The 15,008-nt window shown below is 37.7% G+C and overlaps 1 protein-coding gene across 1 annotated transcript; it reads right to left on the reverse strand.

Moving 5' to 3' along the window:
• Positions 1-1,869: 1,869 nt before the first annotated feature.
• Positions 1,870-2,877, reverse strand: LOC108364072 (uncharacterized). Its single transcript, XM_017617634.1, has 4 exons — positions 2,454-2,877; positions 2,291-2,388; positions 2,111-2,236; positions 1,870-2,038 (listed from the first exon to the last, which is right to left on the reverse strand). Exons 2-4 carry the CDS (start codon positions 2,380-2,382, stop codon positions 1,870-1,872), a joined length of 387 nt encoding a protein of 128 aa, XP_017473123.1. The 5' UTR covers positions 2,383-2,388; positions 2,454-2,877.
• Between the last annotated feature and the right edge of the window lie 12,131 nt (positions 2,878-15,008).

Genomic DNA, 15,008 nt, shown 5'->3' on the forward strand with positions numbered 1-15,008 from the left:
ATAAATATAATAAATTCAATAACATAGACCACATATATCGTAGCTTCAAACTTTGTGGAGAATTCGCGAAAAATCGGCTAATTACGAAAAACTCATCAAAATTTAAAACTTATCAGAATTTTTAAAAAATGTTTTTACTACGCATTTATATAGCCTTAAATTTTAGTACCATAAAGTGCAAGTTTGAAGTCGGTAAAAATTCGCGGTTAATTTTTTGAAATTTTTTTTGGTTGAAGGTGTTCTGCATTTTCTTCCACGTAAAGTATGTCGGCATTTTTTTATGTTGAAGAAAATGCATTACACCTTAAACCAAAGATATTTTCGAAAAATCAAACGCGGATTTCGACCGACTTCAAACTTGCATTTTATGGAACTAAAATTGAAGGCTATATATCTGCGTACGTAAACATTTTCTAAAAATTCTGATAAAAGCTTTTAAACTTTGATCACAGCTTTTCGTAATTTGTTGATTTCTCGCGACTTTCGCACAAAGTTTAAAGCAACGATAGATGTGGTATATGTTATTGAATTTACAATATTTTTATAAAAGAAATTTTTAAGTTCACAAAATCAGTTAAACGTCAAAATATAAACGTCTGAGTACCGTTCATAATTCATTGGCAACATACCGTAAAGCTCAAATATCTATATTTCTACGATCACTCCGAGACCAATCACCTTTGTAGAAGTAAATCCAATTTATTTAAGATATTGGACAATCAGTGTTGTCATCTTTTGATTTTCAAAAAGCCCCAAAAACTTGGAAAAAAAGCGTTTTACCACACTAAAAGCACCAATTTTTTTTTAATCAAGGGATGCTTTTTCATAACATAATACCGAAATACTGCACATAAAAACTGGTATATCTCGAGAAAGAAAAATCGAATCGCATCAAACGAAAATGATGCCCTAATTATAAATGAGCAAATAATTTGATGTTTTCATTATATAACCTCAAATATCGCTAAAAACCGTGTTTATGGCACTTTGAGGTTAGGATATCTCAAAATTTTATTGCTAGAGCAATTGTGAGGCCAGATTTGGATTCAGCACCAAGAAAGGATGTGTTTTACTCAGGTGGTAAAAAAAAAAAACATTTGTACAAATAATTAGAAAAGAAAAAAAGAAATACTTAACTTACTTGCGTACTAGCATTTTCAACGCGAATAGAATTTAAGAAGGTGGGTTTGCAACTTCAGCTTTTTATCAATCATGGTTGTATTTTTCTCCATTTAAATTTGTAGGTTCTTGTAAATTCAGTGCTGCCACAGCCTTAAAAATTACAAATTATTTCAGGTTTTAACTATCTCGAAGTAATTTTAGTTCAGAAAAAAGCACTAAAAAAGGCACTAAGCACTAAATAATTTTTTTTTTGGCGTTTGAATTTTCAAAAAGCACCAAATCTAGTGCTTAAAGCAGCAAGTTGGCAACTATGTGGACAATACGTCGGCCTTTCTCTCTTCCATAGAGTTTCTTTTCTCCAGAGTCGCAATTTTTCTTTCCGCCAAGACGACTCTGCGTTCTTCTAATTGTATCATTTTGGCGTTGCTCTCTTCTAAAGAGTAATTTTTGCGTTTGGGAGCCCGACGTTGTGGTGGAAGTGGATCCTGAGGAACCATATCCGGTGCCATTTGCGGTTCCTCATCGCCTCCTTCAAGAAACTGTAATAAAAAGTTAAATAAAAAACGGAGACAATCTTAATGCGTATGTACATACCTCTATCTCAAACTGGTCCACAGGGGCGTCAAATAATTCCACGCTAGTTACTGCGCCGGAACTTCTCTGTAAATAAAAATTATTATATAAATTATAGATATATACATATGTAAGTATGTTCAAACTACAAAAACATTTTGATCGAATTCGAGTCTATGGATAGAAATANATAACTTCTCTTTGACCGACCTCTGCCACTGTGGTCATCACGCCAATGATGCGCTCGTCGAGGTTACTGAGATGTTTTTCGGTAATTGATGAATTTACCCCGCTTCGCTCCATAGCATTTCTCAAATCTTGGGATTTTTGTTTGGCCTTGCTCCTATCATTGATCGAAAACAATTTTAAGAATCTTAGTGCTACTTATATACATACATTTTCAAAACATATTTACCTCATATTTACCCACGCTCTCTTCCATCCTTCACCATCTTTTATGGATCCTCCGCAAGCATTTAATTTTTCGGCGAGGTGGTTCCACTGCTCAGCTAAACTTTTGCTCCCGGTGCCATTGACGAATCTTAAAAAAGAAAAAATTTAAACAAAATCATTTACGGGAAAATGTTTTGCATACCTGTCGTGAGCAAACTCTCTATGATCCTCCAAATATTGAACGAGCATATATTTTTTATCCTTCGTCACTCTTTTGCTATTGCGGTTTTCCATATTTTGCTATTAATTAAACAATTTCTTTAATATAAAAGAGTATTTTTAACAAAAAACAATATAAGGATTACCTTTTTTGTCGCGTTATTTTTTTAGCACCAACCTTTTCTAGTCGCCAAATTCGCAGAATTTTAAGCCAACAATGGAGATTTGTAGCAATGGAAAAGACGCTGGAATCGCCATTTTAGCTGATGAGCTGTCAAAAACTGTTCACTCACTTTATCCGGGTTCATTTTGTTCATCGCTAAAACCCACCAAAAAAAATGATCCAAAAATGAAACTTTTTAGAGATGCTTTTTTAAGCGCGAATCGCAAAAATCTCCCAAAATTGCTAAAATCCATTTAGTATTTTTTGGCGATGGAGTTTTAGCGATAGCGAAAGCTGGAATCCGGCTGCTGGCTGAATTCGGATAAATAGCCGAGTTTGTGTTATTTCTTGCGTGTATTTCGTAATTTAAGCGAGCGTTCTTTTGTAGCTCGGTTGCAAAAGAATACACCTATAGTTGTAAAATGTACATATGTATAAATATTGTACATATGTAGGTAGATCATATATATAAATAGGCAATCATGTTTCCTTTACACCCCTTTTACGGCTAAACTATACTTCTAAGGTATAAACAGTTATATATCATTAGAAAGGTATTTTGATGCTGATGTGCAGGCAATTTTTAAAATTTTAAATCAGTTTAAAATAGAGCGAAAAAATCAATTCAAAAGTCACACCAATACCAATGCACACATGTACATGGTTGGGGCGGAAATGCCCCCTAAATGTATGCTTTAATATTGATAGCGAATTAAAGAAACGTGCTAAGCAGCAGTTCAGGAATAAAATGTATGTATGTATGTACATGAATAGATTAGACTCAAACAAGGAAGAAGGTAAAGTTGAGTATGGAGAAGANCACCACACCCAATTTCACCACATGACATGATATCACTTGATGTGGCATCAAAGGCAACATCATTTGGCATAAAATGAACCAAAATAAATAAGATTTAGATAGAGGTGAAAAAAGGGATAAAAAGGAAATACAACTGAAGAGTGTGCGATGTTATATTGTGGTGTGTTATGCTTCATATGTTATGTTATTTATTCTTATGTTATGGTTATGTTATGTTATGCCAAGTACTAAGCTAAACTCCCCTCCACTTAACCCATTCCAACTAATGTTATTTTAGCTCATTCAACTTACATAAACTATCCTTAATTTTATCGGTTGGATTTCAACCGCTGGGCGAACACTAGTATGAATAAACGCACCAAAGTATATACATACATACATATGGATGTATAAGCAACCCAGTAGAAATTTTATGCTTACGACATCGCTGTTGGTCAAGAATGATAGAATACAAGATTGCGCCGTCCTGGGTGTTGACATTTGTGTACCACAAGTAAACAAAGAATAGAGCGAAAAGAAGAACGAGTTGAAACTGCAAAAACAGTTCACCTTACAGCGAAAAACGTGTTTTAATTTTTGCTTTAGCAAACGTTTTAGTGCACTCCATTGCTTTGCAATTAAAGCTGCTGCAGAAAACTGCGCTACACTTGCATCTACGCATCTTGCATCTTGATAGCTGTCGAAACTTAACGCACAGCACTTCATTTTATTAGTTTTTACGCAGTCTTGAACTCAAAAATCACTCACAAAATGCAAATTAACACAATTTAAACTGATTTTTTACTTCTAATTCAAATTTCCCTTTCGCTGATTTGAAACAAAGGTTTATTTACAAGTTACCACAACTGTCAAAATCGGCAAAACCAAAGTAGCGGTACCACTGACGGCGCCACCTTTGTTCGCTGCACCGTGGCTGGTGGTGGCATGAGCTTGCTGCTGTGTATACATGCCAGTATAAATGAACCTTCATTTCCATTTAACACGCGTGGTTTCTCAGAGCGTATTCGTACTCTAAGGTTGCAAACAGAGTCGAAGCGAAGCCGAAGACGAAGATGAAGACGAAGTCGAAGACGAAAAACAGTGCAGTAGTAAACATATGAAAGTGATTACAGTGCAAGCAAAGACGAAGACGAAGATGAAGACGTTGCGCAAGCGGTCAGCTTGAAACAGTGCGGTACTGTTTTCAAAGCCGAATCGCTTGCTGTGATGAATTGTTTACAATTTATTTAACTGTTTGCAATTGTGAAAAAACTCGTTTTTCAAGAAATTGGCTAAATTTTTGGCAAAATGTAATCAAACTTATTAATTGGCATTCTTGTATATTCGAAAAATGTCTGTCCGTCTTCCAAAAGTTGTCCTATAAAAATTGTTTCATGAATTGCTGTTTTTTCTTTATTTTCTTTTGATTTTATCTAAAAAAAAGGGTTTTATTTAGAAACAAATAATCATATCATTCATCTTGCACTATGTATACTCGCCAGCTTGCCCGCAACGCAAGCAATTCGTCTTTGGCTTCGTCTTCATCTTCGTCTTCGGCTTCGTTTCCACTCTGTTTGCAACCTAACCATACACTTGTACTACTGCTGTATGCATATGGCTGTATTAATGTTTCAAACATACAAAAATGCATTAATGGAACAGTATTAAAGCATTCTTACAAGATATGTATCCCCATTTGTAAATGCTACTTTTCTGATACATTTTAATATACGGGGACATACAAAAAAGTAGCATTTACATATGCAAATGCATATCTTGTAAAAGCCCGTTTGTACTGAAAATAGTATCGCAGAACACGTCCGTTCACAAAAATTTTTGTACAAGACTGAAAATATTACAAAAATTCCACTTCAAATTTATCAAGAAATGTACTTAAAACAACGACAACGTACATTCGCTTGCAATTCGCTAGAATTTGAATTTATTCGTGAAAATTCATGACTACGCATGAATTGTTCCCGCTAATTCACTCATATAGCAAGCATTCTTCATGAATGCATACAACCGATTTCTACTGGGAAACGCAATTTTAGCATGCCTTGGTAAAAACAACCATCTGCAACCAAAGTAACTACATACATACACATGCATGCATAAGAAAACGCAATTTTAACATGCTTTGGTAAGAACAACCATCTGCATAGCAGTGCCCTAACTAGTTGACGAAAACAGCATTTACAAAAAATATAAACCCTCTTGCACACCTGTAGGCAAAGCCTCTTTATATGACCCTGCGTTTTTTAAAACCGGGCAAACGGTGTAATCATTACAACTTTTTGACAGAAGGCAACCCAATTCAAAAATAAAAGTTTGGTGCAGTTCTAAATGCCAGGCACTTTCATTTAAAACCTCATTTTTGAAAATCATGCGAAGGGTATCAATATTATAATTTTGTAGGCAGGCGGCAACTCTGTTCAAAAAATAAATCCTTATTATACGTCTTCAGGCCCAGCCCTTTCATTTGAGACCTTATTTTTTTAATCAAACGAATCGTGCAGATTTTATAATTTTTAAAAAGGTGGCAATCCTATACAAAAATATAATGCCTTATCACACATCTTGAGGCCAAGCCCTTTTATTTGACACCTCATTTTTGAAAATCGGGAGAATGGTGTAAATATCATAATTTTAAACGCAGGTGGCAAACCTATTAAAAAAATATATCCTTACTGCACATCTAGAGGCCAAGCCCTTTTATTTGACACCTCATTTTTGAGAACCGGGAGAACGGTGTAAATATCATAATTTTAAACGCAGATGGCAACTCTACTAAAAAAAAATATATCCTTACTGCACATCTAGAGGCCAAGCCCTTTCATTTGACACCTCATTTTTGAGAACCGTGAGAACGGTGTAAATATCATAATTTTAAATGCAGGCGGCAACCCTTTCAAAAAAATATATCCTTACTGCACATCTAGAGGCCAAGCCCTTTCATTTGACACCTCATTTTTGAGAACCGTGAGAACGGTGTAAATATCATAATTTTAAATGCAGGCGGCAACCCTTTCAAAAAAATATATCCTTACTGCACATCTAGAGGCCAAGCCCTTTCATTTGACACCTCATTTTTGAGAACCGTGAGAACGGTGTAAATATCATAATTTTAAATGCAGGCGGCAACCCTTTCAAAAAAATATATCCTTACTGCACATCTAGAGGCCAAGCCCTTTCATTTGACACCTCATTTTTGAGAACCGTGAGAACGGTGTAAATATCATAATTTTAAATGCAGGCGGCAACCCTTTCAAAAAAATATATCCTTACTGCACATCTAGAGGCCAAGCCCTTTCATTTGACACCTCATTTTTGAGAACCGTGAGAACGGTGTAAATATCATAATTTTAAATGCAGGCGGCAACCCTTTCAAAAAAATATATCCTTACTGCACATCTAGAGGCCAAGCCCTTTCATTTGACACCTCATTTTTGAAAATCGGGATAACGGTATCATAATTTTAAACGCAGGTGGCAATCCTATTAAAAAACGTATCCTCACTGCACATCCAGAGGCCCAGCCCTTTCATTTGGCACCTCATTTTTGAAAATCGGGAGAACGGTGTAAATATTATAATTTTAAACGCACGTGGCAACCCTATTTAAAAAATATATCCTTACTGCACGTCTAGAGTCCAAGCCCTTTCATTTGACACCTCATATTTGAAAATCGGGAGAACGGTGAAAATATTATTATTTTGTAGACAGGCGGAAACTCTGTTCAAAAAATAAATCCTAAAGGCGATGTCAGATAGAACTTTGTAGCTTCGCGTGACATTTCGAACTTTGTCAGCAAAGAGAAGAGCGCGAGAGATATGTCACAATAGACGCTTTGACAACACTTGCGCATTGTTTATTTAATTGTTGAAATTGTGGTGTCAATTTAGTTTTGTGAAATAAAATACATTCAAAATGTTTTTTGATGAAATTTTCGATGTTTATTAATAGTGCTGTTGATGCATGAAGCCTTAGAGTGTCTAAAAAGAAGTTCAAGACGAGGGTTTTGGGTGAGGAGGCTTTACCAAGACCGTGACACTACGGGCCTCTTTGCTTCCAGCTTCCAAAAAATGTATCAAAACGATCCGGAGCAATTTAAAAAGCGTGTCCGCTTGACTCCCAATGTTTTCGATTTATTGCATGAATTTTTAAAGGAACGGCTTACTAAAATATCAAACAGGCCACCGATTTCATCAAAATGCCGTCTTTTCTTAACGCTTACGTGAGTTATGATGGTTTACACCAATTTCATAAAATATCTACATACCTATGAGTACATCCAAATTTTAACATTACGATTACATATACAGTTATCTAGCACATGGAGACAGCAAGCAAACACTTGCTACAGCTTTTAAAATGGGGCGCTCCACTGTAGTAACCATTATCAGCGAGGTCTGTGAAGCAATTTGGCAGGAGCTGGGTGGTATATACCCTGTCGGTTCCATAGAAACATGAGTGGAAACGCTTTGCTTCGGATTTAACACCATGTGGAACTTTCCGAATTGCATCGGGGCGGTTGATGGAAAGCATATAACGATATCATGCCCCCCGAATTCCGGATCATTATTTTATAATTATAAAGGAAGCTACTCCATTGTTCTTCTGGCTACTTGCGACGCCAACTATACATTTACAACTGTTGACATCGGGGCATATGGTTCCCAAAGTGACGGCGGAGTACTATGGCACTTTGGCTTTGGGCAACGGCTGCTAAGTGGCAACCTAGATTTGCCAGAGGATGATTATCTCCCTGGGACTTGTATCAAATTCCCGTACTTTGTGGAAGGAGACGCAGCATTTCCTCTTAAAAATTGCATAATGCGGCCATACCCGGGTTTGTACTTCTCCGCTTATACATAGGGTGAAATCCTAAATATAAAAATGCAAGGCAGCAGTCTTATTTCCGAACCCCATTTAAAGAAAAGGTGTAACCTGGGCAACCTAGTTGAAAACTATCATCTAACCGTGGTTGCGCACATTTGGCAACACAATCTACGGAGATTTAGAAATAAAAGGGACTGGTGCTTTTAATTTTTATATTTAGAATTTCACCCATTCATACATATATTAGCGAACTAAATCTTATCTACCTGTGTTTAAAATGTTTTTTGATTTAGGAACCCATGTGCCACCTGATCGCGAAATCTTTAATAATCAGCTTTCATGAGCGCGAAGAGTCATAGAAAACGCGTTTGGCATTTTGTGTGCTCGCTGGAGAGTTTTGCTTTTTCCCTTGTTTATGCATCCTAAAACTGCAGAAAAAGTCGTGAAAGCAACAGTGATACAGGACAACTTAGTGAAATTCTACGACGGAAGTTATTGTTCACCGGATTTTGTAGATCAATATAATGGTGAAAAAGTTATTAACGGGCTCTGGCGGAAGGAAGTTTCCATGCCGTTGCGGAACCACGGTCGCATGACTTGCAATAACGCAACACGAAGTGCTTTTACTTTAAGGGACCAGTTGAAAGACTATATTATGTCGCATCCAATTCAATTTTTTCACAAACATATACAGGGTGTCCCATAACTACGTACTTTTTTTAATAAGAAGTGAAACGTAAGTTTATCTTCCACCTCGTCAAGTTATTTAAGTTTGAAATTATTCAACATTAACATTACACTGTCGAATTTGCTAGTTGTTGCTTATCAAATCGATTCAAACATGATAGTTTGACTTCTTTTACCAGCACTCCACCAATTTAACATACACCAATGTCGCTTACGAGAGCATATCGATATCTGAGTAGAAGATCGACCTTTCTCAGCAGCCAGTTCGAAAACGCCCTATCTCAGAAAACTTTGCAAGAACGCCCTACCTCAGAACTTTATTGAAAAACACAGAATTTGATTGAAGAGACGCCCTATCTCAGCTGAAAATATATTGAAAATGTGCTGAGATATGACGTTTTTGAAACGGCAGCTAAGATAGAACGTTTTTGAGCCGAATTCTCAGATAGGGCGTTCTTCAATAAAATTCTGTGTTTTTCAATAAAATTCTGAAATAGGGCGTTCTTGAAAAGTTTTCTGAGATAGGGCGTTTTCGAACTGGCTGCCGAGATACGCTGGCTCCACTATATCTGCGTTCTCCCTTGTTTTTTTTTAATATTCACAATGTTTTGCAAGCTATAATTTTTTTGTTATTTTTGTACCGGAATATGGTTCATGCTATAAACAAAACCATATAAATCAAGGTTTCAAACTGTATACAATATTAAGGAAAATTGAATGAATTTCCATCAAAATTTTAAACTTTTTACTCAGATCTTTTACGAAAATTTCTGGTATGTAGTTTTTTAGCCCATTGAATTTTAGTATAAAAATACTCTGAAGTGGCTGAGAAGTCGAGCCAAGAGCCGACAGCAAAAAAATTATTAAAAATCAACGCGACTTCTCAGCCACTTCAAATTTGTATATTGTTATACTAAAATTTAATGGGCTAAAAAAATACATACCAGAAATTTCCGTAAAAGATCTGAGTAAAAAGTTTAAAATTTTGATGGAAATTCATTCAATTTTCCTTAATATTGTATACAGTTTAAAACTTTGATTTATATGGTTTTGTTTATAGCATAGGCGGCCGCTGTGGTGTAGTGGTAAGCAGTGCGCGCTTTCACTCATCAGCACCTGGGTTCAAGCCCTGGTCAAAGCAACATCGCAAAAAAAACATAGAAAAAGGTTTTATCTTAACAGCGGTCGACCCTCGGCTGGCAATGGCAAACCTCCGAGTGTATTTCTACCATAAAAAACAGCTTCTCATAAAAAAAAAATACAATCGCCGTTCGGAGTCGGCGTAAAACTGTTGTTGTTGTTGTTGTTGTAGCGGCTACAACAACCCCGCCCAGGACGGTTGGTATCTCAGTCGTTGTCGTCAAGTTCCACTAACGGCAGCCCTAGAAAGCGTGCAGCTTCTGTAGGGTTGGTCCACAGGGACAAGGCCGTTAGGGTTGTCGGGTTTTCCGGGCATGCGAAGAGATGTTTCGAGTCATGTGGGGCCTCTCCGCATGCTGGACACTCGTTTGGCACATCCTCGTTCAGTCTACTCAGGTAGGAGTTTAACCTGCTGCAGTAGCCAGAGCGATGTTGGGCTATTGTCGTTCGTGTCTCCCGAGGCAGATGAAGCTCCGTCTCGTCTATGTCCGGGGGCGGTATGCCTAGAACGGCATTCACAGGTCTAGAGTCTACATAACTCGAGACTGAGTCCCTGTGAATGCCGTTCAGGGCCAGTCGGTAAGCTGACGGGGCCAGAGGTAGAGGTTGCTTGATGAACCTCTGGACTTCGTCCGTCACTTCATATAGATGCCTCCTGCCGTGCGTAGGCGAGGGCTCCTCTGCAAGCAGCTGTCTGTTTGGGTGGCCACTTCTGTGGCTCCCGATGAGGAACTGCTTGCAGAGCATTATGTTGTGCTCCTTTACGGGGAGCATTTGCGTCTCTGTACAGTCTGTAGCTTCGTCCACTGCGTCCTACTAGTCCCCGGCGACCACACTGGCGCTGCGTAGTTTAAAACCGGCCGGCCTATTGCCTTGTATGTTGCCAGCAACGTTTCTTTGTCTTTGCCCCAAGTACTGCCGGCTAGCGACTTGAGGACCTTGTTGCGGCTCTGTACTTTATTGACAATAGCGGTTGCGTGCGCAGAGAAGGAGAGCAGGCTGCCGAATGTTACTCCGAGTATTTTGGGGTTATTCACCGTCGGAATTGGTGTGCCATCGACGTGAATTCCCAGCGGTAGCCTGACCTCCTTCGTCCAGGTTGTGAACAGGGTCGCAGATGATTTCGGAGGGGGGCGTAAAACTGTAGGTCCCTCCGCTTTGTGTGACAACTTCAAGGCGCACGCCACAAGTCGGAGGAGAAGCTCGGCCAAACACTAACATATGTGTAAGCGCCAATCTATTATTATTATTATTATAGCATGAACCATATTTTGGTACAAAAATAACAAAAAAAATATAGCTTGCAAAACATTGTGAATATCTAAAAAAAAATAAGGGTGAACGCAGATATAGTGGAGCGAGTGTAGGTCGATCTTCCACTCAGGTGTCGATATATGATAGTCGATAGCATTAACGTACATTCGACAAGCATAATATGTACCAAATTGCCTAATTGCGCTTTACAAATAATGCTAACTTTGTGTAACGATGTTTACATTAAGGAAAACGGCAAAAAAACCAAAGAAGCCGTCCAATAACTATGCAAATGTTTTTGTTATAACAGTTTAAAGAGTCATCACAAATATATTTTATATATTGTCACCCTCATGCCAGAAGCATGAATGTGCAAATTTATCAGTTTTGAGCTATTGGGTTGACTTTTCGATGTTCTAAGTTATACCAAAACCCAGAATACCATGCGTACACGAAAAGCATATATTTTACAATTTCAAACGCGTATATGTTGAGTTAAGTCTAGTAAAAACAAACTTTCAAACTTGATTTCCCAAAATTTTCATTTTTACACTTTCACTTTTCTGGCATAAGAGCGACGATATGTACATGCCTTTTCCTTCCGGACGCCATCCGCACAGATCTACTCCGATCCGCACTGTCATAATAACAAGTGTGAAGGATTGATCGGTGCGGATGGCATCCGTATAGTATAATACAAATACTTAATTTATGATTTTTCTCATTTTGTCTTCTGTTCATTCGTTTTATTTAATTCTTTAATATGCATATACAATGTTTACATATATAATTCATAAACGTATGTACATAGGTGTAGCTACAGCCCGCGACAAACGAGTTTTAACTATTTTGCGTATGTTTGTTTAATGTTCATTATTTTTCTAAAGGACATTGTCTAACAAAAAACACACGAATACAAATTTCGACCTTATACAAAAATGAAAAAAGCCAAAAATTTTTCATCACAATCCCAAGGTTTTTAATTATAATTTGTAGAAAAATTTCTGGTACGCAGTCTTATAGCTTGCTAAATTTTATTAACACGGTATAACATATTTCCTTCTAACATAAAACTGCCAGCTAAAAAAATTATAAAAAATCAACGGGATTTTTAGCGATGCGCGTTATTTATTAAAATTTAATAACCTATAAAACTGCATACCAGAAATTTTTCTACAAATTATAATTAAAAACCTTGGGATTGGATGAAAAATGTGTAGCTTTTTGTAATTTTTGTATTAAGTTTGAAGTTTGGATTTGTGTGGATTTTATTTATCATTTTGTAGGGGACTGTATCTAGTTATTATTTTCTAGTGTTCGAAAACAAAGGAATTTCTTTAAAATAAACTTAAAGTTTAAAAACAAATAGTGGTATTTCAATTGTATTATTAATGTATTGACGAGCTTTCTTATAGGAACCATGTAGGTTTCGCAAATTGCAAACGGTATCATAATTTTAAACTCAGGTGGCAACCCTATTAAAAAAAACATATCCTCACTGCACATCCAGAGGCCAAGCCCTTTCATTTGGCACCTCATTTTTGAAAATCGGGAGAACTGTGTAAATATTATAATTTTAAACGCACGTGGCAACCCTATTTAAAAAATATATCCTTACTGCACGTCTAGAGTCCAAACTCTTTCATTTGACACCTCATATTTGAAAGTCGAATGAACGATGCAAATCTTATGCAATTAACAAAATTGCTTTCGCATAGAATAGTATCTCTAGCCACACCAACTTTCCGCGAATATTTGCCGCAGCATTTACATTCACTTATGAACGAGAACGACAGCAGTGAACGTTCGCGAAGGCATCGGTGCTACTTATAGCTACATATATGAACGCACGCTATTTGATCTACCTAACATTAGCGAACGCGAACGATCTGGACTTGTTTTATGCTTTTCGTTCGCGAAGGAGAATCAATAGAGAATATTTGATACGTTCATGTTCGCGTTCGCGTACGAAGGTGAGTGAATATTTCCAAACCCTGGTCACAAGCACTCTTTGCAGGTCTGCAGAGCCTTCTTGGATATGTCGCCAAACGACCTGTTGGAATTAACGTGCGTACACCACTATTGCCGAAACTGCTTGCCTACCTCTCATGCCACGAGTTCGTGCTACTCTCGAGGCAGTTGTCGTCATTGTGGACTGGCACATCACACCCTGCTCCACCGGACCTTTTTGCCGCTACCGAGGCGCAAGCGAGGTAAAGTTAAATATAAACCTCAGCAAAGAGGTATACGAAAAAGCAGAATCGATCGCACGAAACTGATGAAAAGGTTAATGACCAAGGCGTTGGCAACGTGGGAGAAGCTCCAGGAGTTGTTGCTGCTCCCCACTCCGCAGGCCCGCCGGCATGTCGAGGACATGGACCTCAACGTGGCTTAGGTTTAAAGTTGTATTTTTTTGAAGTAGTGTAATTGACGAAGCACGGCAGTTCTGGTACCCCCTTTATGTTTATTGAATTATTGTAACTCTTATACTACAAAATTTTAAATGAACTATTGTGAATTATCTTCTTTGGACAGATTGCCTAGTAGGTATGTAATAGGCCACCTATCACTTCTAACTTAGACTTGTTAACAGCCAGACTGCCGCTTCCCAACTTAAAATTTTGAAATTCCTCTAATTTGTAATCGCTTAATAACGTGATTACAGAATAATTGTATGAATTTAAAAGAAGCAGTCGCGTTCTTTATTTATCCTCAAACTCACTACAGTAATCACGGTGAACGATCGGTGAACCAGTGGGTCGCAACTCCCGCAGTAGCACCAATGTTAATTGAAAAAAAGAAAATGAAATGAAACACAACCAAGTGTATTAGTAGATAATAGCTATGATTTCAATTGGGTTTATTATCGAATAACTCAGTGGGTGTACAATATGATTACCTTTGAATATGTATCGCTGGGTGATGGCTGAAGTCGGCCGGTCTCCTTGATAGCTCGAATAAAGTGAAAAAGTCCCGCTTTGACAAAGTTAAGTTTACCCGCCGGCAGCCAACTGCTCGGAGGGGAAACTTAACGAAATTATATTAAATTATCATATATTATATATGCCTGAGTATGTTTGTGTGCTCGGCTCAAGTCAATGCACTTTTACATTAGGGTGGTTCGACCTTTAAATCATTTGGTTTTGCATGTAGACCTAAACATGCCGGCCCCTTGCTATCAGAAACATCGGTCGAGCGCTTCAGCCACCACGCCGGACTAAGTACTAAGAAGTAGAAAAAACCAGTCTAAATATATGTAAAATAACAATTCATTTGAAAAAAAAGATTATTGTTTCCAGTGGAAGGATGCCTCCAAGTTCCGGTGGTCCACGTCTTAGTTTCCTAGCTAATGAAAGAATAAAATGAAAAAATACTAATAAAAAGGTATGGTTGCATATTTCAGAGCACATTTATTGACAAAAAATTTCGAAATTCAGTTAAAAATTCATGTTTAAAAAAATCAGAAATGGAATTTAAGAGCGACATACTCCTGAGAGCATCCATCCAAAAATGGTGCTTTGCGCGATAAAGGGACTAAACGTGTTTGGGAGCATACCCGGCAGTACGATGTCTGGGTATACGTCGGCTCCCAATACTAAGCGAATCGGTGTAGACGTATAAAAGTTTGGATCCGCTAATCGTATGTGCGTATACGCTGTCGCTACTGATGGATCGACGCTACTAGTGGGGCTAACACGAACGTAATTTTTTATCATTGTGGCGTGGATAGCCAACCTGGTGTTCTGGCCGTGTTTTCCCCTCAGACGCAGTAGACAGCCACGTTGGGTTCCGAAATTTGAAACGTCAAGCCTGAGTT

This window comes from Rhagoletis zephyria, unplaced genomic scaffold (assembly GCF_001687245.7).
Source record: "Rhagoletis zephyria isolate East Lansing unplaced genomic scaffold, Rhagoletis_zephyria_1.1 Rzeph_scaffold_01456, whole genome shotgun sequence".
NCBI classification, from domain to species: domain Eukaryota; kingdom Metazoa; phylum Arthropoda; class Insecta; order Diptera; family Tephritidae; genus Rhagoletis; species Rhagoletis zephyria.